Source organism: Giraffa tippelskirchi, chromosome 10 (assembly GCF_054371585.1).
Source record: "Giraffa tippelskirchi isolate mGirTip1 chromosome 10, T2T-mGirTip1v1.2.pri, whole genome shotgun sequence".
In the NCBI taxonomy this organism is placed as follows: Eukaryota; Metazoa; Chordata; class Mammalia; order Artiodactyla; family Giraffidae; genus Giraffa; species Giraffa tippelskirchi.
In genome coordinates, this window is record NC_137284.1 from 145,605,818 (window position 1) to 145,630,652 (window position 24,835).

The following is a 24,835-nucleotide window of genomic DNA, read 5'->3' on the forward strand; positions in this document are numbered from 1 at the left end:
AATCCTCCCTGGAAGAAGACATCACTCTATTCCTCAAATCTATTTAATAATGAGTTTTGCAAAATGGGTTCAGCACACAATTCAGTTCAGTTCAGTCGCTCAGTCGTGTCCGACTCTTTGCGACCCCATGCATTGCAGCACGCCATGCCTCCCTGTCCATCACCAACTCCCGGAGTCTACCCAAACCCATGGCCATCGAGTCAGTGATGCCATCCAACCATCTCATCTTCCGTCGTCCCCTTCTCCTCCTGCCCCCAAGCCTCCCCAGCATTAGGGTCTTTTCCAATGAGTCAACCCTTTGCATGAGGTGGCCAAAGTATTGGAGTTTCAGGTTCAACATCAGTCCTTCCAGTGAACACCCAGGATTGATCTCCTTTAGGATGGATTGATTGGATCTCCTTGCAGTCCAAGGGACTCTCGAGTCTTCTCCAACACCACAGTTCAAAAGCATCAATTCTGTGGTGCTCAGCTTTCTTCACCATCCAACTCTCACATCCATACATGACCACTGGAAAAACCATAGCCTTGACTAGACGGACTTTTGTTGGCAAAGTAATGTCTCTGCTTTTAAATATGCTATCTAGTTTGGCCATAACCTTTCTTCCAAGGAGTAAGCATCTTTTAATTTCAGGGCTGCAATCACCATCAGCAGTGATTTTGGAGCCCAAAAAAATAAAGTCTGACACTGTTTCCACTGTTTCCCCATCTATTTCCCATGAAGTGATGGGACCGGATGCCATGATCTTAGTTTTCTGAACTTTGAGCTTTAAGCCAACTTTTTCACTCTCCTCTTTCACTTTCATCAAGAGGCTCTTTAGTTCTTCTTCACTTTCTGCCATAAGGGTGGTGTCATCTGCATATCTGAAGTTATTGATATTTCTCCCGGCAATCTTGATTCCAGCTTGTGTTTCTTCCAGCCCAGCGTTTCTCATGATGTACTCGGCATAGAAGTTAAATAAGCAGGGTGACAATATACAGCCTTGACAGACTCCTTTTCCTATTTGGAACCAGTCTGTTGTTCCATGTCCGGTTCTAACTGTTGCTTCCTGACCTGCATACAGGTTTCTCATGAGACAGGTCAGATGGTCTGGTATTCCCATCTCTTTCAGAATTTTCCACAGTTCATTGTGATCCACACAGTCAAAGGCTTTGGCATAGTCAATAAAGCAGAAATAGATGTTTTTCTGGAACTCTCTTGCTTTTTCAATGATCCAGCGGATATTGGCAATTTGATCTCTGGTTCCTCTGCCTTTTCTAAAACCAGCTTGAACATCTGGAATTTCACGGTTCACGTATTGCTGAAGCCTGTCTTGGAGAATTTTGAGCATTACTTTACTAGCATGTGAGATGAGTGCAGTTGTGCAGTAGTTTGAGCACACAATTAGAAATAACCAAATATGTTAGGCAATGTGATACAAGGCAATGTGAACAATGTCTAGAACTTAACATTACAATAACTGATTAACTCAGTAAAGGGTTTAAGAGCCGATTTGACATGCCAGTAAGTGAGAATTCATGAACTGGAAGAAAATTAAGAAAACATCAAAATTAACACGATAAACAGAAAGACGTAAAATGGACCAAAATGATGTAACACAGTGTGTAATTAGGCTCCAAGAAGGAAAGAGAGAATGGGAAGGAAGCAACATTTGAGGGCAGAGTATAATGGCTTAGCACTTTGTAATGCGAAGATATCTAGCTCATATTCAAGGAGCCTCATAACTCCTCAGCAGGATAATTAAAAAATAAAGTAACATTTTTGAAGTGTAAAAAGAAAATAACTATAAAACTGAAATTCTATACCCAGTGAACATATTCTTCAGAAATGAGAGTTAATGAGAAAGACATATTCAGACAAAATAAACTGAGAGAATATATCCCGGGTAAACACTCACAAAAGCACTTTAGGCAGAAGAAAAACAGTATGTGATGAGTGATGGAAAGAGTAGTAGTTAAAATAAGTATGAGTAAATCAGAATAAGTGTTGACTTAACAATGTCTTAGTGTGTGTCGGGTGTGTGTTAGTGTTACATGTCACACAGCAGACGTGTTAGGAGGATATGGAGTTCATGTCCTTAGAATTGTAAGGATGACAGTAGTAAATATAAATTAATCTTAGATGATAAGTCAAAATATGCATTTTCTAATGCAGAAAGTAGTCACTAAAAGAATAGTAAAAATCAATATTATCAGTATAACAGAGGAAGTGGAAAAATTAATAATTAGTCTAAACTCAGACGAAAGAAGACAAAAGGAACAAAGAACAAGTGGGATGTAGTAGTGCTTTGATGGGCTGGTAGGTCTCTAAATCTATTTGTAGTTGTAATAAACATGAACGGATAAAATGTTCCAAATTAAAACATTCCAGGCTGAATAAGGAAGCAGAGAATCTGGAATTCTCCAGGCGGGAATACTGGAGTGGGTAGCCTTTCCCTTCTCCAGGGGATCTTCCTGACCCAGGAATCGAACCGGGGATTCTTTACCAGCTGAATTCCAGGGAAGCCCAAGCAGTTAGAAATAAATTTAAATAAAGCATCAAGGAAGTTCCAATAGATATTAGAAAATGTTTTTGTCTGAATAATAATGAAAATGTTATCCTTGAAGTATACGGCTAAAGCCATGATTAGAGGAAATTATCATTAAATGCGTATATTCGATGTTAGGGATAAAAATAAATGTATTAAACATTTATCTCAAGTTAGAAAAAAACAGTAAATTAAACCCAAAGTAAGTAGCAAAAAGGATATGATAGATACAATGCAGAAACTAATGAAATAGTCATAGTGAAAAGTTGGATCAGAATAGTCCTTTAATTTAGTAATATCTGTAAAGACTCCCTCCTTCTTAAGGGATAATGAATGGAAAAGCTGCCTTCTATGGATATATTTGGTGTTTTTTTTTAAGTTATTGTTTACATCCTTTATATCCATTATCATCCAAGTGGGCTTCCCTGGTGGCTCAGATGGCAAAGAATCTGCCTGCAATGTGGGAGACCCAGGTTCGATCCCTGGGTCAGGAAGGTCCTCTGGAGAAGGAAATGGAAACCCACTCCATTATTCTTATCTGGAGAATCCCATGGACAGAGGAGCCTGTCAGGCTGCAGTCCATGGGGTCGAAAAGAGTCAGACACAACTGAGCAACTAAGCATACCCATTATCTTAGGCTTCTGTTATTTGTTTGCTTTGGGGCTTTTCCTCATTTGAGACAGACATATTTGTGTGAAATTATTTGCTAATTATTTTTTCAGGTACCAATTTATAGAAGAAGCTTTTCAGAATCAGAAAGTGATCATAGATACACTAATCACCAAACTGATGGAAAAAACAAAATATATAAAATTCACAGGAAATCAGATCCAAAACAGGTAAATTTATATTTGTGGTATTATTTAAATCATCTTTATATACAATGTATTAAGTTTATTAATTTTAAGAACAGACAATTTGCTCAACTCATTGAGAAGTACATCCAAGTGAGTTGTCAGAGGGGTCTAATAACACTGAGTTGATAATACTTGTCCAGAAACTGAATTTCTGCAAAGTTTGAGAGTATTCTTCTCAGCCATGAAATTTCAAAACTGTTGTTAACAGCTCATTTATCAGGTAAGTATTCATAAAATTTTAAATTATTTGCTGTTTTCCAATTTTCCAAGAAATGCTAGGATATAAAAACTGTAAAATATTTTAACAATTAGATAAATAATTGCTATTTTAAGGAAGAAGAACATATCATAGAACATCAGGAGACGGGGCTTGTTGAACTGTTTCACATATCTTTTACTCTTTAACGGGTACAATATTTAAAACAGTTTCTACATATTGCCTGTTATACTTTTGTCCTCCAAGGGATCAAATCATCAGCTGTCGTCTTACAGTTCAGTGATTGGGGGAGCAAACCACTGACCTCTGTGGGGAAGAGGAATTTGTCTGGTACCCCTTTTTATCCCATTTGGGACCCACACTGACATTTTACAACACCTGTGAAACTCCATGTCTCCTTTCCTTTGTTGTTGTGCACACAGAAATAACATGTCACTGCTTAAATCGATCAAGAAAGAGAGAGCCTGAATAAGAGGAGTTTTCAGTGCTGTTCACAGGGAAAAAATATATCAGCCTCTTATAGTTCATCTTCCTTAAGATCAGTTGTCATAATCTGTTACTCTGATCATTTTGCAACATGGCTAGGATGGGGCATTTGGTACTTTTTTCCAAGGAGTTCTTTGGTTTACCTGGTTTTCTTAAAGGAGATTTTAAGTATAATTTAACCTTTTCTTGATAACCTGGTGGTGTTATTATTATATCTACTTATTATTATACATTGTGGTAATAAAAGTTCTGTGGTGTGTCTTTTAGTTTTTATTATTCTTTTGTTATTGGCTCTCATTTCATTTTACCTTTCTCTTTCATATAAAAACTGTAATTGACCAAATACTATTTTCTTTGCCATATTCCAATCAAGTACTGTATTTGGCAAAATTGACATAACTGGTGGATTTAAAATTTTTGTATTTGAATAATGGAAAATATATAATGAATATTTATGGAATGATAAGGATAGATAGTTTTTCCCATCTGATGGCAAAGAGCAGCAATTGTAAAATAACTAATTTTGTGTAAACTATCCACCCTTGATGAACTTCACCCATTTGACTTTTTTCTTTTACTGTGTATATGGTATGAGTTCTGAGCCAAAGTTTACTTTAAAAAAAAAGAAAGATATCCATTTATCCCAACATTTGTTCCAGTTGTTGAAAAGGCTATCCTGTTGCTGTTAAACTGCGTTGGCACCTTTGTAGAAAATCATTTGACCATGTGTATGAGATTATTTTGGACTCTCCATTTCGTTCCATTTTCTTTCTTGCTAATACCACACTTGCTTCATGACTAGAGCTTTTTATAGTAAATCTTAAAATCAGACAGTGTGAATTTTCCAAATTTGTTTTACTTTTTTTAAAAGTTGTTTACACTATTTTTTAAAAAATAATACATTATGGTATTGAAGGATTTTCTTTTTTGAATGGTAAGAATTTAAAATCTTTGAATTAGTTGCTAATTGTTAATATCTTTATAGCCTACCTGATTATAAAAAGGTTAAATTTACTGGACTGACTTCACTATGAATTCATTTTTATTCATATGCAAACATGGCATTACTTGTGCCTTTTTTCATTCTGTTCTACTGTCATGAGATTTTTGTTTTTTGAGGTTGTTTACTTCCTTGATCAGATAGATAGTTTCTCTTGATCCTATAGCCAATGTTGATGTTCAGTAATTATCGTGAAGAATTTCCAACATGGCAGGGAATAAATAGCCCAGGGAACTTATACTCAATATTTTGTAATAATGTATAAGGGAAAATAATCTGAATAATAATAATATATATATATATGTATGTGTAACTGAATCCCTTTACCATACACCTGAAACTGATACAACGTTGTAAATCAACTACAATTTAAAAAAAAAAAAAAGAATTTCCAACAGAGAATAAAATCCCTGCCCCATTGATCTTAAGTTTTGGAAGATAACTATGGGGAAAGCAGACAGAAGAAGTGAAGCCTTTTATTTACCTCATAATGTTTGATGGTGGATGCCTCATTTTTATCTGCTTCTATAAGGTATTCCGGTTTGATGCTGTGTTATTTTTTTTCTCATCCATCTTGATCTCCATGAAAACATTTTCTCTGATCAAAGGAAAAAATATATATGGTGGTTTGTAAAAACATAAAGTAGTTATTTGGCTGCTTATTTCAAGACAAATGTTATTAAAAGTAGCTAACTATTATTATGGTCTTTTGGTTTTTATTCAGATATAATGAATGGGCAGCAGTTCAGATGACTAAGATAATTGTGACACATTTAAGCTTTTCTACTTCTTAGTTGCAGTGAATACAGTAGAACTCAGAGTCATGGTTTTCCTTATCTTGTTTATAAATCTTTTTTTTTTTTTCTGTCCTTATAGGCTGAGAATTTTTCTAGGTGTCATCATAATTTTTCTGAATATTATTTCCTTAAAATGTGTTCATTCTTTTACAGTTTTATACATTTTTATTTTAAGATTGAACCGAAGTGACTGTCTTTTGGAAGAATTATATTATTGCTCTCTCATCTTTAAGAAAGTCAATTTAAACTGAAGGACCCTGAGGAATAGCCAAGCTTTTAAGAGCTGAAAACTTTCTGGTCTAATTTAGACATTGAAAAATCATTATTGCGTGTTGTAAAACAAATCTGCCTTAGATTTTAGATTTTCCCCTTTTGTTTAATTTTCAGGATAATTGAAGTAAATCAAAATCAGAAGCAGGTGGAACAGGATATTAAAGTTGCCATATTTACATTGATGGTAGAAATAAATAAAAAAGGTAAAGCTTTACTGCATCAGCTTGAGGTAAGTTACTGTTAATGGGACAAAATGTAGTGATTATGTTAAGTGTTTTCTTATCATTTATGATTCAGTAATATTTTAGGCCCTACCTTGTAGCTGACAATTTATGACTTTAAAATACACTAGGAGTGTCTTAATCCTTATTGTTTACTTCTTTGCACAAAGCATAATGCCTTGCTTGAAGGAGGAGCTTAGTAAATGTTAACAAGATGAACTGTTTTAGAGATTCATTGAACTGACAGCTTTGGGTCCCCAAAGCAGTGCGGCAAAGTTTTTCAGGAAGTTACCCTAAGTTATATTTAAATCTCAAATATATACATTTAACCTTAGGAGAAATTAGATAAAAGGATGTGTCTCCTCCCCTCAACAGTCTTAATTGTGAAAGCAATACTCAGGGAGTGATGCTCAAGGCACTTAGGATAGTTTTTTCTCACTGCAGGTAAGAAAAATGTTACTGTCTTAATCAGCTTTTTTACACACATAAAAGGTCAAAATCCAGAGTTAATGTTTGGCTCAAATAATATGAAGCTACAACTTCTACATGGTATCTTAATGCAATACTAATTGCATGATATTTAGGTATTCTTGTAATATATTGGTACAAAAGGAATTTAAGAGTAGAGAAGCAAATTAAGAGAATAAAAGAATCCTAATGTTTGAAGATTTAAGGGGAAGAAAGCTCATAGAAATAAGTTAGTTCAACCTCTTTATCTATAGTTAACAAAATTATAAGGTCTTTGTCAGCAAGATCTCTTCCTCTTGGAAGAGCATGATCATTCCCGTGGTTTATCAAACATACAGGAAGCAGAGATCAAAATGATTCTCTCTCCTTTTGGAAACAAATACGTAGTGAAAAAGTTTTCTGGCTAGGAGGAATCAGACCCCATTTATAGTAACTATCTTTTCAAGGTTCTAGGGTGCATTGGGGGGTTGTTGCTTTGTTTAGCTAGAAGCATTTAAACTATTTTAAAAGATGTCAGAGCTCTACTTAAAGTCAGATGTCACATCAGTTTGCTTTCTCAGAGTGAATAGTGCACACATTGCCGTAGCTGTTTACAAATTTCACTGTAAATCAGGGTCGCTTGTTTTTTAAAAATCCAGGAAAGAACACAAGATGACCACATCTTCAAATCTCTAAAAGTGAACCTGGTCATCAGCATTATTTTGAATCAACTTTATATATTGACTTACAATTTTTATAGGGACTTTTAAGTATTCTTGTCAGTCTTCATACCTTTTCTCCTGGTTCATAGGATCATCCTTTAAGGCAAATAAATGTAATCAGTGTTTTCTAATAATTTGAAGGAAGTCAGCCAAGTAGTTATTAACCATAGAAGACCAAGAAATTTGGGCTTCTGATTCTCAATTTGCAACATCTCTAAAAGTCAACAGAATTTTATTCTTTCTAGAATGTCTCCAAAGAAACACTTAGGTTTTTCATGGTCAGAAAGAGCCTAGCAGATCATCTCTGAACTTAAGATTAGACACAACAAAGCCATCAGTAATCACTGCAGTGACTTAATTCAGTTTGAAGTCACTCAGTCATGTCCAACTCTTTGCAACCCCATGGATTGTGTAGCCCACCAGGCTCCTCCGTCCATGGAATTTTCCAGGCAAGAATACTGGAGTTGGTTGCCATTTCCTTCTCCAGGGGATCTTCCCGACCCAGGGATCGAACCTGGGTCCTCCACATTCCAGCCAAATGCTTTACCATCTGAGCCACCGGGGAAGCCTCTAATTCACTGTAGCATGTATGTATTTTCCAAATTTGAAACCAACTAGGGCCAGGATGTAGGTTCACTTTTTCTATTGAGATTATAATTGCATATTGGAGTATAGCAATTTTACTTAACATTTCTTTGAGCCAGTGGAAGGTCCTGTTTTCTCCTCCTTTCCTTGCCAGGTAAAGGAGACCTTCGGGGTAGAGACCTTTAAAATAGCCCACATTTAGTGGGGTTTTCTTCTACTCTGGACTGACCTGTGTTCTTGCTTGGGTACTTCCCTTGGAGAAATTCTGTAGTCTGCTCTTCTGTGGCTTTTCTGAGAGTGCATTCATTCCATTAGTCACTGTATCAGTTGGTTCAGGGCAGTTTTCAATAGACAATAATTATATGCTTCCCCTTTTTATTTCTTACTACATACAAAGCATAAATGTTGTCTACCATGTGGCATGACTTGGCACAAAGTAGCTGCAATCAGGATAAGAGTGCCTGAAAGGAGAAATCATGTGTTTGAGTAAATCATGTGATCTGGTAGCTTTACTCGATTGCTGGGTAGTACACCTATTTTATTTGTTAGTATTGAATTTAATGGGCACTTGCTTTATTAAAGAGCTTCCCAGGTGGCGCTAGTGGTAAAGAACCTGCCTGCCAATGCAGGAGACATAAGAGACGTGGGTTTGATCCCTGAGTCAAGACCGTCCCCTGCAGGAGGGCATGGTAGCCCACTCCAGTATTCCTACCTGGAGAATACCATGGCAAAGGAGCCTGGTGGGCTGTAGTCCATAGGGTCACAAAGATAGCTAATCCATGGTTTTGTGGCTTTTTGGATACTGGAAGATGGATGAACAGAAACCTAAATCCCAGAATATGTAAAAACCCAACCCAAGGCCTTGGGCAGCAGAGATGAGGTGGCATCGGGGGTGACTGTGACACTGGAGACATGATTTTTACTTCAGTGAGAGTGATCTTTTGTACCTAGGGATAAGTTACTGTCACTTGGTTCTTAGAGGTGGTGGTTATTTTAATTTGGTAATCTGAAAATGACCATAAAAATGCATTACATGCAGAACTAATTTTGAAGCTTTTTTTCAGAGTCTTGCAAAAGATCATCGAATGAAACTTATGCAACAGCAGCAGGAAGTGGCTGGACTTTCTAAACAGTTGGAACATGTCATGCATTTTTCTAAATGGGCAGTTTCCAGTGGCAGCAGCACAGCATTACTTTATAGCAAGCGACTGGTGAGATCAACTGTGTGGTTTAGTACAGAGAGATACAGTGATGTTACTAGAATGCTCAAAATTTAGAAATGTTCATTAATCTATACTTAAGTGCTTTTTACCTTTTTCTAATTTTCATCAATCACAATATTTTGGTTTAAAAAAATTTTTAAACTCCCATGATTTAGGTGTTTCTTCAATTTATTCTGCCACTGTCACTTCTATTTTGTTCTTTTCCATATTTTCCCTTAGTGACAACTGAACTTAATACTAACAATAATGATAATGGTAAACATTTCCTGATTACCTACAGTGTGCCAGGCACTTAATTCTAAGCATTTCATGTAATATTTTATGTAAACATTTACATCATTTTTATGAGATGGGTGTACCTATCCATTGTATGAATGATGAAACCAAAGCATGAATTAACACACATAAGGCCACTCAGAATTCCAACTTGGACACCCAAACCCAGAGGCTTTGTTCCTCTTGTCAACACTGCATTGTTTACCCTGTCAGTGATGTGTGGTGCTGGATATTTCAACCCCATTGCTACAGAAAAGTGGCTGTCATTTGTCCAACTATTTGCAGAATAGTCTAGAACCTTGCTACTGAAAATGTGTTTACTGCATACTAATCACCTGAGGATTCTGGTTCAGTAGATGTGATTCTTTAGTTCTAACAAGCTCCCAGGTGATGCTATGCTAATACTGCTGGTCTGTAGACCACATCTTTAGTAGCAAGGATGTAGAAGAGATTTAGCCGTGGGAGTCACACCATATAAGCATTCTTAAAAACTCCTGCTCTACTCATATTAAAGATTCCACAGAGATTTATATTTGGAAATCAAATTATGACATCCAAATCTGTTTTCTGTTCACCTACTCTGTTTTGTGGAAGAAATTTTCTATGACTATATTGAAATAAGGAAATGCATTTCAGGATAAACTTGTGTAAACTAGGTTCAAATATTGAGTGACTTACTAGAAAACTGATTTGTAACTGTTTCTAAAACTGTTCTTAATCATGAATTATATTCAACTCTTAAGATTTTTTTTCTTTTATAATCATCAATGATATGTTCTCTCAATCTTGAGCTGTTTTTTCTTTTTCTTTTTTTACTGCTTCATTAGTCTAATGAAAAAGAGCTTCTATGCAGTACATACTTTTTCTGTTACTTATATTTTCCTATAAGTCAAACAAAACACAGATAAAAGGGGAAAGTGAGAGAATTGTCTTTTTCTCTACTAGACCCATAATGAATATTTTTATTTGTACGTAAGAAAACATATTTGCACAGATACTCAGTCTCCTTATCAGTTTAATAATCTGTTTCTCTAATTTTATTCTACGATTTTGTTTGTGATTATAATAAGAAAACAGTAAAGTTAGAGGATAGGATTACTTAATCTGCACAATGAGCTCTTAAAATAGAGAGGGAGACTGTTCTCTGTATTATACACAGGAGAAAATAGACACAAGGAAGCGCAAGGAACCAGTATTACCAGCTTCCTGACTCACTGAATTGTGGTGGGCCTTGCTGCATCACTGGCAGCAGATATAGCTGGTAAAATAATTTACCTGTGATGAATGCAGAGCTAAAGCTTGTGATTACTTGTAAACATTTAGAAGGATTTTTATCCTAAGAAAATTTGAAAGTCACTATATTATGCAACTCTGTCCTTTAGAGCTTCCATGCTTCATAAATATAGATGTGTTTTCTCAGGTTATTTTTTAAATAATGGCTTTTATATGCTTAAAAATTAAAAAGAAATCTCTTACTGGCCTGAAATTTCAAGCTTAGCTTGAGATTCTTAGTTCATTTTTTTTTGCAATAGGAGTTATACTCAGTAAAAGACCAAACCCGTTGGAATAGGAGAATCCTTTCAGAAGTCCAGTTTTAAATATATTTGAAAACATTTTCACAGTATTTCCTTAGGGTTCTTCTCTCATCTGTTAAACATTCAGTTTATCCTTAACATTATTCAGAAGAAAGATAAGAAATACTGACAGAAGAGACCAAGAGAATGTACTAGCAATAGGTATCTCTGTAATACTAGTGACTAAGAAACTGTTGGAGTATATAAGTAGTAAAAGGGAATTCCACAATCTTTTTTACTCCCTTTCCCTTGTCCTCCTATATAATTAACCTTCAAAGACTTTCTTTATGTTTCTTGAATATCTCATTGCAGTGCCTTACTTTTAGTCCTCAGTGCTCAGAATATATCATGTTCTTTTGCCTGGATTACTGTTACCCTTTCTTAGGATGCTGTTTCCTTTTAGAGACTACTGGGTTTAGTTTAAGTTTGTCTTCCATTCCTTTTGGCAGCCTTCCCTGATCGACACTGGGTTGGATTAACCTTCTCTGTGTTTACAAAGCCCTTATGTGTATATCCATCTTACTGTTACTTATTTTTATCTACTGTTACTACATTTGCATATCTTTCTTTGAATTTCATTAGATTTTTTTTCCCTTTTTTTTTTTTTTTTTTTTTTTAGATTGCACTGGGTTTCCATTGCTGTGGGCTTTCTTTAGTTGCAGTGAGTAGGGGCTATTCTTTGTTGCAGTGTGTGGGCTTCTCGTTGCTGTGGCTTCTCTTGTGGAGCACAGGCTCCAAGCATGCGGGCTTCAGTAGTTGTGGCACACAGGCTTAGTTACTCCATGGCATCTGGGATCTTCCTGGACCAGGGATCAAACCCATGTCTGCTGCATTGGCAGGCAGATTTTTATTCACTGGACCTCAAGAGAAGTCTTTTTACTTCTCTAAGGGTAGAAATTTTATGTTATCCAGTGCTTGATATATAGGAATTCAGTGAAAGATTGATAGTAAATAAATAAGGTATTAGATAATATCAACTGTCAGAAGCTATAAATAAATATAGGTAAAACTTTCTGTTATGTTTTACAGGATTGGAAACTCAAATACTAAATTTCTTTGTTTAACTTGAGTAGAAAGGAGGCAGTATACAGTACTGCCATCTCAAAAGCTATTTTGACATCTTTCGTATTTTTTTAAAATTTTGTCTATTGCTTTTTGAACAGTAGCTAAGTTTTCAGTGTGAAACCTGAGTTTACTTAAGTTCAGATACATCTGAAGACATCAACAAATACATTTAATGACCCGTTATTTATCTTTTACACTAGTCAAGGTTTATGACTCCTCAGAATTATCTCAGACTTGCATCAAGGGTTTCAATAAGTATAATGGTCTGTATTCGAGATGGGTAATATAATTTAACAAGAGGTTTTATATATTTACATTGAATGTCAGTAAAATACAGCAGAAATTGTTATTTAAGATAAAGAGCAGAGTTTGGCCAAATTTAGTATTACTTTTAGACCATTCCACAACTTAATTAGCAAATAGGTACTAGTTATCTGAGTTAAAAATAAATTCCATGTCTTCTAGTTTCTCATCAGCAAAAGAAGGAATTTACAGCATGATACCTCAAAGGAAAAATAAACTGTTTCCAAGTGATTTACCCCATAGTTCCTTTAATTAAAGCTGATTACCATCTAAGGAAGTGCTTATGTTTCTGACTTAATAATTTTGGGGGGCAAGAAAGCTTTATTTTTCAAGTTCCACACTAAAACTCATCTATCTGAAGTGCTAAGTTACTATAGTGTGCCAAAAAGGATTGCTAAAATAAGAATAATCCACTCTACTTGCTGGCAGGGAGCCTTTAGCATGGTGACTGTGAGGACACCGGGTAGTGAAGAGGCTTGGGGACCACAGAGAGGCAGCCCCAGCCAAAGGCACAGAGTGGGGAGTGGGGAGCACAGAGGTATAAGCAAAGTGTCATCTGGATTTTGGTTACGTTAAGCAACAGAGTATCAGTAAATGGACTGAGCAAGTAAGTAAATATATTGAGGACAATGGCAGCCAAGTTTTGGTTTGTTTGTTTGTTTTCCTACTAGAGAAGATATTTAGAAACATAGAAAAAAGAATAAAGCTATAAAGATCCCTAAGATAGAGGTATAATTATGAACTCAGAGTTTAATAAAGGTCCGTATAGTCAGAGCTATGGTTTATCCGGTAGTCATGTAAGGATGTGTGAGTTGCACCGTAAAGAAGACTGAGTGCTGAAGGATTGAAGCTTTTGAACTGTGGTGTTGGAGAAGACTCTTCAGAGTTCCTTGGACTGCAAGGAGATGAAACCAGTCAGTTCTAAAGGAAATCAGCCTTGAATATTCATTGGAAAGACTGATGCTGAAGCTGAAACTCCAATACTTTGACCACCTGATGTGAAGAGCTGACTCGTTAGAAAAGACTCATGCTAGGAGACTGAAGGCAGGAGAAGAAGGGGACAACAGAGGATGAGATGGTTGGATGGCATCACTGACTGAATGGCTGTGAGTTTGAACAAGCTCTGGCAGATGGTGAAGGACAGGGAAGCCCAGCGTGCTGCAGTCAATGGGGTCACAAAGAGTCGGACACGACTGAGTGGCTGGACAATAACAGAGTTTTATGCGTATACACAGATCTGGAAGTAATTATAGATGTATAAGTGTATGTTTGCTATACTCAGCAGCAGTGAACCCAGTGTCCTTCCACATATGGGTTTCTAAATATCAAACAAAGTGAGAGAAAGTGCAAGTTGTACCCAGAATATCTTGCACTGATGAAATGATGAAGACTTGTTTACAAGACCAGGATCCAGCCTAAGTGGGTCACCCTGGGCACACCCACAAATTTGAGGCTCAAACTAAAAAAACAATGGATTACAACACATTGGATTAAGTAGGAATAAATGAGCCCATGATGAGAAAAATAGGTAAATGACAAAAAAGGGAAGAGTTTATGGTGAGAATATAAATAAGTAGAGAAAGAATAGTGAAAATAAAGAAGCACATTTGGTCACTGTCTTAGTGAAACTGTTGGCCACTCAGTCGTGTCCAGTTCTTTGACCCCATAGACTGTAGCCCGCCAGGCTCCTCTGTCTATCCTTGGGATTTCCCAGGCAAGAATATTGGAGTGGGTTACCATTCCCTTCTCCAGGCTATCTTCCCAACTTAAGGATTGAACCTTGGTCTCCCTCATGGCAGGCAGATTCTTTACCAGCTGAGCCACCCACTGTCTTAGAGGAAATTCAAAAGGAGTTATCACTGGGTACTAACATAGTGAATAGAGCATTGGTGAGGAATAGGGTTTTCGTATAACCCTAAAATACCTCTCTGCAAAATACTGGTGAGTTATAAACAGGGAGAGGTGGATTTACAGCAGAGAAACTGGGCAGCAGAATAACTAGAAGATGAAGATTAGTATCAGCAATGGTTGGGCAGTTTATATCCTGAGCTTCTCAATATGATGCACTGAGAAGTGCACATGATCACTTGTGTGGTTTTCCTGACAAGGATACTTTACCTGTACTGGAGGAAATACACTCGAACCCAGGTTGAAAGTCATCCTACTGAATGTAAAGCATGAAATCATCAAAGACATACATGTCAGGGAAAGACCGAAGAGACATGGCAATTGAATGCCACTTATATTCCTAGTGAGCATCCTGGAAAGAGTCACTGTGAAAACAGTTGACATTAGAATGAGATCTCTGGGTTGAGTGGTGGTGTTGCAACAGAGTTGCTTTCTGAATTTGTACTTTGTTGCTTATATGAGAGGATCTTTGATTTAGAATATAGTCACTGGAGTGTTTAGAGGAGACAGAATCTAATGTCTTCAGCTTGTTCTCAGAAGGTTTGTAAAAAGACTGGTAATAGTAGTGTGTGTGCACAGGAATCCCCGAGTGGGCCCTGAAATAAATGTGCTTAATATATTAACTGTCGGGAAATCTGAGTGAAGGGTTATTTTTACTTTTCTCCAATTTTAAAATGACTTCAAAATAAATTCAATTTTAGAAAATGATAAAGCATATTATAAAGGAAAAATTGGGGGCATCTTTCTTTTGATTAGCATCTTATTGAGAATGTTTTATAGTGAGAATTACTAAGATGCAAAGAATTAAGGAAACGAGAAAAACTTAGGGAAAAGAGCGCTGTGTTGAGTGCTGTTTGTCAAACACTGTGCCATGTACTCTACATTGTCCCAGAATAAACATGTTTTACTCAGAATTTAGTATAGCTGTTTGAGATAATTTAGCAATTAAAGGAAGCAAACTTATTTATTCAACATTTATTGAATGCCTGCTTTATATTTAAAGCAGCATTGTAAATACTAAGGGAACAGAAAACAAAGCAAAATATCTGTCCTTAAAAAGCTGCATTTTAGTAAAGAGAGATAGACAATACCAGAACAAGTAAAACATATAGACCATTGCATGGTGTTGAGTGCTATAGAGAAAACAGTAAATTAAGGGAAGAATCTGGGAACATTGGGGTAGGATTGTGGTTTCAGATAGGGAATTCTACCTAAAGAGGGTGGTATTTGAGCAAACACCTGAAGAAGGTGACAAAGCAAGCCAGGCAGATGCTCGCAGGGAGTATTCAGGTGGAGCGCAAGCACGGACAGCAGGCGAGACTGAGGGGGGAGTTACTTGTGACGTGGACAACAAGGAGGCCTAAGAGGAGCACAGTGAATGAACACGCGGTAGGATGAGTAAGTACTGAGATGTAAATTTGAGTTGTATAAATGATGAGACTGGATGAGATCTCTAAAAAGTATGTGGGTGTAGGAGAGAGAGCAGTTGCAAGACACCCTGGTGTGGGAGAGGAGGAAGAACCAACACTGGAGACTGAGATGTGACACTGGAACTCAACCTATACTCGGTGACCTTAAAAAGTAGCAGCTGGTGAAATAAGGGGAAAACCATGAGACTGTAGTTTGCTAGAAGCCAAATGAAGAAAATGCTTTGCTTCCATGAGGGCCAAATGATCACCTGTGTGAAAAGCTACTGAAAGCCTGAGGGGAGGAATTGCTGAGTAGTGTCTTTGAATCGGCAAGGGTGTTGGGTCCTGTTGCAAAGTGTAATGGCTTCCCTGGGGCTCAGATGGTAATGAATCTGCCTGCGATGTAGGAAACCCCGGTTCTGTCCCTGGGCTGGAAATCCCCTGGAGAAGGAAATGGCGACCTACTCCAGTTTTGGGTTTGGTAAGAGATAGTCATTCGGAGAAGGCAATGGCACCCCACTCCAGTACTCTTGCCTGGAAAATCCCATGGATGGAGGAGCCTGGTAGGCTACTGTCCATGGGGTCGCTGAGAGTCGGACACGACTGAGCAACTTCACTTTCACTTTTCCCTTTCATGCACTGGAGAAGGAAATGGCAACCCACTCCAGTATCCTTGCCTGGGGAATCCCAGGGACGGCGGAGCCTGGTGGGCTGCCGTCTGTGGGGTCACACAGAGTCGGACACGACTGAAGCGACTTAGCAGCAGCAGCAGCAGCAGTCATTTGAAATAGTCATTTAGGAGAGTATGGACATGAAGGACCAGAGGAATGTCATATGATAGCCTGTCAACCTTAGTAAATAGGCTGTGTTTTTGAAGTCGGATCAGTCCCTTTACCAGTCCAATTACAGTCATTAGAAAGTTAGATTTAACCAGTGTTGTTTGTTGGTGGTTGTTTCAGAGAAAGGTTGAGGAGAAGGGAGTGTGTGTAATTTGACATGTGAGAGAAAGGTGTTGAGGATATATGCAAGGAAATGATTATGAGGATTACTCCTGGGATTTAAGCTGGATAAGGAGAAATTGACCTATAGTGTTTGACGTGAAACCGAGCAACTAACACTTCACTTCAGAGGGATATTGTAAGATTGGGAGGTAAGATAAAGTCAAAGGACAGGGAAAATTTTAGGAGCAAAGGTTTATAGGACCTTTAGGGTTTGTAGGATTATTGGGATCTGGGCACTAGAGGGAATAATCTGGAAAGAAAGGTCATCTAATTGTATATTAAAATCATCCGGAATTTGTTGTTCAGCTGCTAGGTCACGTCTGACTATTTGTGACCCCATGGACTGTGGCACACCAGGTTTCTGTGACCTTCACTATCTCTCACAGTTTGCTCTAACTCATGTCCATTGATCGTGATACCATGCAAGCATCTCATCCTCTGTCGTCCCCTTCTCTTCTTGCCCTCAGTCTTTCCCAGCATCAGGGTCTTTTCCAATGAGTCAGTTCTTCGCTTCAGGTGGCCAAACTATTGGAGCTTCAGCATCAGTCCTTCCAATGAATATTCAGGGTTGATTTCATTTAATCTTCTTGCAGTCTTAAGGGACTCTCAAGAGTCTTCTCCAGCACCTTTGTTCAAAAATATCAGTTCTTTGGTGCTCAGCCTTCTTTATGCTCCAATTCTCACATCCATACTTGACTGCTGGAAAAAACCATAACTTTTGACTATATGGACCTTTGTCGGCAAAGTTACGTCTCTGTTTTTTAATATGTGACAAGGTTTGTCATAGCTTTTCCTCCAAGGAGCAAGCGTCTTTTAATTTCGTGGCTGCAGTTACTGTCCACAGTGATTTTGGAGACAAGAAAATAAAATCTGCCACTGTTTCCACTTTTTCCTCTTCTATTTGCCATGAAGTCCTATTAAACTTGTATTAAAGTGAAGTCCTGAAAGTGAAGTCACTCAGTCATGTCCGACTCTTTGCGACCCTGTGGATTGTAGCCTACCAGGCTCCTCCCTCCATAGGATTCTCTGGACAAGAATACTGGAGTGGGTTGCCATTTCCTTTTCCAGGCGATCTTCCCGTCCCAGGGATCGAACCCAGGTCTCCCGCATTGCAGGCAGACGCTTTAACCTTTGAGCCACCAGGGAATGGGACCAAATGCTATGATCGTAGTTTTTGAATATTGAGTTTTAAGCCAGCTTTTTCACTCTTTCACCTTCATCAAGAGGCTCTTTAGTTCCTCTTTACTTTCTGCCATTAGAGTGGTATTATCTGCATATCTGAGGTTGTTGGTATTTTTCCTAGCAGTCTTGATTCAAACTTATGATTCCTCCAGTCCGGCATTTCACATGATGTCCTCTGCATAGAAGTTAAATAAGCAGGGTGACAATATACAGCTTTGATGTACTCCTTTCCCAATTTTGAACCAGTCAGTTGTTCCATGACTGGTTGTAACTATTGTTTCTTATCCTGCATACAGGTTTCTCAGGAGAAACGTAAGGTGGTCTGGTATTCCCATCTCCTTAAGAATTTTCCACAGTTCAAAGACTCTAGCAGAATCAGTGAAGCAGCAGTAGATATTATTTTTGGAATTCCCTTGCTTTTTTTATGATCCAACAGATGTTGGCAATTTGACCTCTGTTTCCTCTGCCTTTTCTAAATCCAGCTTGTACATCTGGAAGTTCTCGGTTCATGTACTGTTGAAGTCTAGCTTGAAGGATTTTGAACATCACCTTGCTAGCATGTGAAATGAGTGCAGTTGTCTGGTAGTTTGAACATTCTTTGGCATTGCCTTTCTTTGCGATTGGAACGAAACTGACCTTTTCCAGTCCTGTGGCCCATCTAGGATTATGACAGGAATAATATTGGAGATGGTGATCGTGAGCCAAGAGCTAAACTCTTCAAAGACTGAGAGAGAATGACTGAGCATTCACTGAGGACCGCACTGTGGAGGAGGGTGGGGGTGTGTGTGTGATGACTGAGATTCACAGCACAGGAGTGAGAAGAGCCATCCTACTGGCAGGCCTGGTTAGGGCCGTGCTTAATGTCCTGAGCAGAGATTCATTTGTATTTTCTGTAATCCATTAGCCCCCTAATCTCCACTCTGAATCCTTCTTTGAAAGAGTAAGTAAAATAAAAGCAGAATGTGATTTTACTTTACAAATATATGGTTGGTGCATCTGTGAAACTTCTGTAATTCAGTGAACTAACTTTAAACCTATCACTTTAGGACAGGTTTGTATTGTGTTCAACAGTAAAACTGAATTGTACTCAAACTTCTAACGCATTTTTGAAGGAAAACTGTGTTGTTTGTCCACTTTTTATAACTTCCATATGAACACTTGTTTTGTGTTGGCATATATGTGATACAGAGAGCATTTTTTATGTATTTGTTGAGAACTTGATAAATTATTTGCCTAATAAAGCCTTGGATGCTTAGTTGTCTCTCTGCTTTCTTCTAGATTACGTACCGGTTGCGGCACCTCCTTCGAGCAAGGTGTGATGCTTCCCCAGTGACCAACAATACCATCCAGTTTCACTGTGATCCTAGTTTCTGGGCTCAAAATATCATCAATTTAGGTAGGCTGTTATGTAGGTTTTCTCAAAGTGTGATTTGTTTCTGGAACTCGTAGTGATTATGAGATTATTGAAAATGTATTCCCTTCCACCCCCTAAATATTTTAATTATCTTGTTTTAAAGACATGAATTTTTCCTGGTATTTCATTAGTGTGTGTATATGTGTGACACATGCATGAATATAAACACACATATAAATATGTGGGTGATATGAAACATCCTTTTATTGACTCACTGAGTGTCTAGACTTCTGGATTTAGGAGTTGTTTTACTTCCTCAAGCAAGTAGAATCTTGCTCGTACTATTAGTGACATATTTATCAGAATAGTTGTTAAAACTCGTAACATGTGTCTGCCATTAATACAGTACTTTTTAGAATGTTTTCTGTTAAAACAGTATTTCTCATGCAATTATTGGCTTACTTACTCTTGAGACCCAGTTGTCAGGTACTAATGGTTCATTTATTTGCTTTTTCTTTCTAGGGAGGAATTCTCTCTCTCTTTTTTTTTTTGGCCTTTTATGTAATAATTAAATAATTTTTAACCTCCTAATTGAAGTGTATCATGCATACAGATAACTGCCCAAATTTGAAGTACTAGAGCCTACTGAGTTATGAAAAAGGGAGACTTTTGGTATCATTTGGTAACGTCACATATCCTTGCAGGCAGTCCTTGTTACATTAAGTGCTAGTAAAAAAAATCTTTAATTTTTGCCTCCTTTCTTAATTTCTCACAGGGAAATTATAGAAACAGAAATAAGAATTTCATATACATTTTGGCAGTTTTTGGGCTCATTAACTTTGTTTCAAAATCATCAAATAGGGTTGCTCTCTCATTCCCTAAGCTAGATTCTGGGTAAGAAAGAACTGGCTGGAAAGAGAGCCATTGCTCTCAGAACACTCCAAGAAAGGAAGAAGTAGGCTTACATAAATCTCATCCATACATGAGAACAGAAAGAATGGTAATAAGGTGACCCTTTGAAGAAATGATAAGGTGACTCCTCAGCACAGTTTAGAAGTACATATTTATTGATTGATAACATAGCCAGCAGCTGGAATCATACATATTTCTCACCTATATAACTAAAAAGAAGCATCTTGATACAAAGCATGTATATAACTATCTCTTACCCTACTCTACCCTCCACCACATATGTAGCTATACAGAGAATCTATCACAGTTTTAGATCCACAGAAACGGTCATGTCGACTTATATGTACTTAAAGGATATCACTTAAAATACAGTCCACATGATGTAGACATAGGTAAAATTAAGAAAATATGTAACTGTACATACATAAGTAAATATAGTTTAGGTACATCTGAATCAGCAAAAACAAAAATACCTCTTATTTGTGAGGAATTTGTAAGACAGTGAACTGATCCTTTACTGTAGGACTTTTCAGAGTTGTCGTATATAGCTCTATAAATTGTCATTTAAAGTGAGATTAACATTTTAAATCTTCTAAGAAGGATACAACTTTCCCAAACTTGTTTATTTATGCCTTCCGAGAAACATGTTATAGAAGAGTACAAGGGAAAAATAATGACTTGGACAAATTGAATTTAGTGTCTTTGTGACTTTGGATAAGTTGTTTGATCTCTCTGAACCTTAGATCTCTTATCTGTACAAAGGATTTTAACAATATACATAGATCTCCTGTCATGGTATCTAATACAGAGTAAGTATTTAATGAATGATAACCATATTTTTAAGGATGCATATGCTTAGTAAATCAGGAACTTTTAACTGAGTCTCTGCTATTGAAGAAATCAAGCTTTGTCTTACACTTGGACCAGACCTGTGAGAGGTACCTTTAATCTCTTTTAACAGTGTAGTTATAAAGCACAGTGTTCGCCATCAGAGAACTAACATAGTTTGCACCTTGAAGGTGTAAAGAACTAGCTGTTGTTGTCATTCAATTGCTAAGTCGTAGAGAGATAACTGAATCAGAAATACTCTGTGGTATTGTTTTTACATCCAGTGACAGGTTTGCGTGTTTTGTTTTGATTATACAACAACAGTTCTCACAGTGTGGTCTGAAGCTCCTTCAGGTGATAATAGGTCTCCCTTTTCCAAGTACATACCCATATGTGGCTGGGTTTTCTGCATATATTTCAATTTAAACAATATATTAGATAATGCAGAAACAGTTATGAGAGTTCAGCTATTAAGCCAGACATTTAAAGAGATGTTTGAAAATGTAAACTAGTGCCATTCTCCACTAAATTTTTTTGAAAATAAAAGTAAGGTTTGTTTTGTTTTATTTATTTATTTTTTCATAAAAATATGTTACTCTGGGTTGTCACTTTTAAATGAATTAGTATGGAAAAATGTTTTTTAATTCTCATTTCTAGTTTTGAATATGGTAGATTTTGTTTGATAGACCCTACATAAACAGAAACTCTTTGGAATTTCTATCTTTAAGCGTGTAAAGGTTTCCTAAGACAAAAAGAAGTTCCTTGGAAATCCTGAAAATGAGCAAGATAGCCTCTTACAAAATATGGTATGTCACTATCAGAAAATCTTTAGAACTTAACCTTTTCTCTTTGATTAGGTTCTTTAGTAATTGAAGATAAAGAGAGTCAACCACAAATGCCTAAGCAGAATCCTGTCGTGGAACAGAATTCACAGCCACCAGGTGGTTTATCTTCAAACCAGTTATCCAAGTTTCCAACCCAGATCAGCCTAGCTCAGTTACGACTCCAGCATATGCAGCAACAGGTAATGGCTCAGAGGCAACAGGTGCAACGGAGGCCAGCACCTGTGGGTTTACCAAACCCTAGAATGCAGGGGCCCATCCAGCAACCTTCCATCTCTCACCAGGTAAATTCGGAAGCAGGCCTGTCCTAACTTAGATAATTATAGTACAGTTGTATTCAGCAGCTCCTGAAATAATCAAGGTGTCCTTCCTCCATGATTTAAATATATGAATTTATAAAACTTTGTTGCATCAGTTCAGTTCAGTTCAGTCGCTCAGTTGTGTCCGACTCTTTGCGACCCCATGAACTGCAGCATGTCAGGCCTCTCTGTCCATCACCAACTCCCGGAGTCTACCCAAACCCATGTCTGTCGAGTCGGTGATGCCATCCAACCATCTCATCCTCTGTCGTCCCCTTCTCCTCCCGCCCCCAATCCTACCCAGCATTAGGGTCTTTTCCAATGAGTCAACCCTTCGCATGAGGTGGCCAAAGTATTGGAGTTTCAGCTTCAACATCAGACCTTCCAATGAACACCCAGGATTGATCTCTTTTAGGATGGATTGATTGGATCTCCTTGCAGTCCAAGGGACTCTCAAGAGTCTTCTCCAACACCACAGTTCAAAAGCATCAGTTCTTCGGTGCTCAGCTTTCTTCACCGTCCAACTCTCACATCCATACATGACCACTGGAAAAACCATAGCCTTGACTAGACGGACTTTTGTTGGCAAAGTAATGTCTCTGCTTTTAAATATGCTATCTAGGTTGGCCATAACCTTCCTTCCAAGGAGTAAGCGTCTTTTAATTTCAGGGCTGCAATCACCATCAGCAGTGATTCTGGAGCCCGAAAAAATAAAGTCTGACACTGTTTCCACTGTTTCCCCATCTATTTCCCATGAAGTGATGGGACCAGATGCCATGATCTTAGTTTTCTGAACGTTGAGCTTTAAGCCAACTTTTTCACTCTCCTCTTTCACTTTCATCAAAAGGCTCTTTAGTTCTTCTTTGCTTTCTGCCATAAGGGTGGTGTCATCTGCATATCTGAGGTTATTGATATTTCTCCCGGCAATCTTGATTCCAGCTTGTGTTTCTTCCAGCCCAGAGTTTCTCATGATGTACTCGGCATATATGTTAAATAAGCAGGGTGACAATATACAGCCTTGACGTACTCCTTTTCCTATTTGGAACCAGTCTGTTGTTCCATGTCCGGTTCTAACTGTTGCTTCCTGACCTGCATACAGGTTTCTCAAGAGACAGGTCAGATGGTCTAGTATTCCCATCTCTTTCAGAATTTTCCACAGTTTATTGTGATCCACACAGTCAAAGGCTTTGGCATAGTCAATAAAGCAGAAATAGATGTTTTTCTGGAACTCGCTTGCTTTTTCGATGATCCAGCGGATATTGGCAATTTGATCTCTGGTTCCTCTGCCTTCTCTAAAACCAGCTTGAACATCTGGAAGTTCATGGTTCATGTATTGCTGAAGCCTGGCTTGGAGAATTTTGAGCATTACTTTACTAGCATGTGAGATGAGTGCAATTGTGCGGTAGTTTGAGCATTCTTTGGCATTGCCTTTCTTTGGGATTGGAACGAAGACTGACCTTTTCCAGTCCTGTGGCCACTGCTGAGTTTTCCAAATTTGCTGGCATATCGAGTGCAGCACTTTCACAGCATCACCTTTGAGGATTTGAAATAGCTCAGCTGGAATTCCATCACCTCCACTAGCTTTGTTCGTAGTGATGCTTTCTAAGGCCCACTTGACTTCACATTCCAGGATGTCTGGCTCTAGGTGAGTGATCACACCATTGTGATAATCTGGGTTGTGAAGATCATTTTTGTACAGTTCTTCTGTGTATTCTTGCCACCTCTTCTTAATATCTTCTGCTTCTGTTAGGTCCATACCATTTCTGTCCTTTATTGAGCCTATCTTTGCATGAAATGTTCCTTTGGTATCTCTAATTTTCTTGAGGAGATCTCTAGTCTTTCCCAATCTGTTGTTTTCCTCTATTTGTTTGCACTGATCGCTGAGGAAGGCTTTCTTATCTCTCCTTGCTATTCTTTGGAACTCTGCATTCAGATTGGGAATATCTTTCCTTTTCTCCTTTGCTTTTCACTTCTCTTCTCTTCCCAGCTATCTGTAAGGCCTCCTCAGACAGCCATTTTGCTTTTTTGCATTTCTTTTCCATGGGGATTGTCTTGATCCCTGTCTCCTGTACAATGTCACAAACCTCTGTCCATAGTTCATCAAGCATTCTGTCTATCAGGCCTAGTCTCTTAAATCTATTTGTCACTTCCACTGTATACTCATAAGGGATTTGATCTAGGTCATACCTGAATGGACTAGTGGTTTTTCCCTACTTTCTTCAATTTAAGTCTGAATTTGGCAATAAGCAGTTCATGATCTGAGCCACAGTCTGCTCCTGGTCTTGTTTTTGCTGACTCTATAGAGCTTCTCCATCTTTGGCTTCAAAGAATATAATCAATCTGATTTCGGTGTTGACTATCTGGTGATATCCACGTGTAGAGTGTTCTCTTGTGTTGTTGGAATAGGGTGTTTGCTGTTACCAGTGCGTTCTCGTGGCAAAACTCTATTAGCCTTTGCCCTGCTTCATTCTGTACTCCAAGGCCAAACTTGCCTGTTACGCCAGGTGTTTCTTGACTTCCTACTTTTGC

The 24,835-nt window shown here is 37.8% G+C and overlaps 1 protein-coding gene across 17 annotated transcripts in view; it reads left to right on the forward strand.

Moving 5' to 3' along the window:
• The window catches only part of TRIM24 (tripartite motif containing 24), a 351,893-nt gene that overhangs the window by 302,741 nt on the left and 24,317 nt on the right, over nt 1-24,835 (forward strand). For 15 of the 17 annotated variants that reach the window (XM_081533089.1, XM_081533099.1, XM_081533093.1 and 12 more), the window contains 5 exons: nt 3,248-3,364; nt 6,270-6,384; nt 9,195-9,341; nt 19,350-19,467; nt 22,023-22,291. In XM_081533089.1, coding sequence (XP_081389215.1) covers nt 3,248-3,364; nt 6,270-6,384; nt 9,195-9,341; nt 19,350-19,467; nt 22,023-22,291 — 766 coding nt within the window. The remainder of the gene's footprint in view (nt 1-3,247; nt 3,365-6,269; nt 6,385-9,194; nt 9,342-19,349; nt 19,468-22,022; nt 22,292-24,835) is intronic. The other 2 variants (XM_081533086.1, XM_081533095.1) reach the window with 1 other exon arrangement.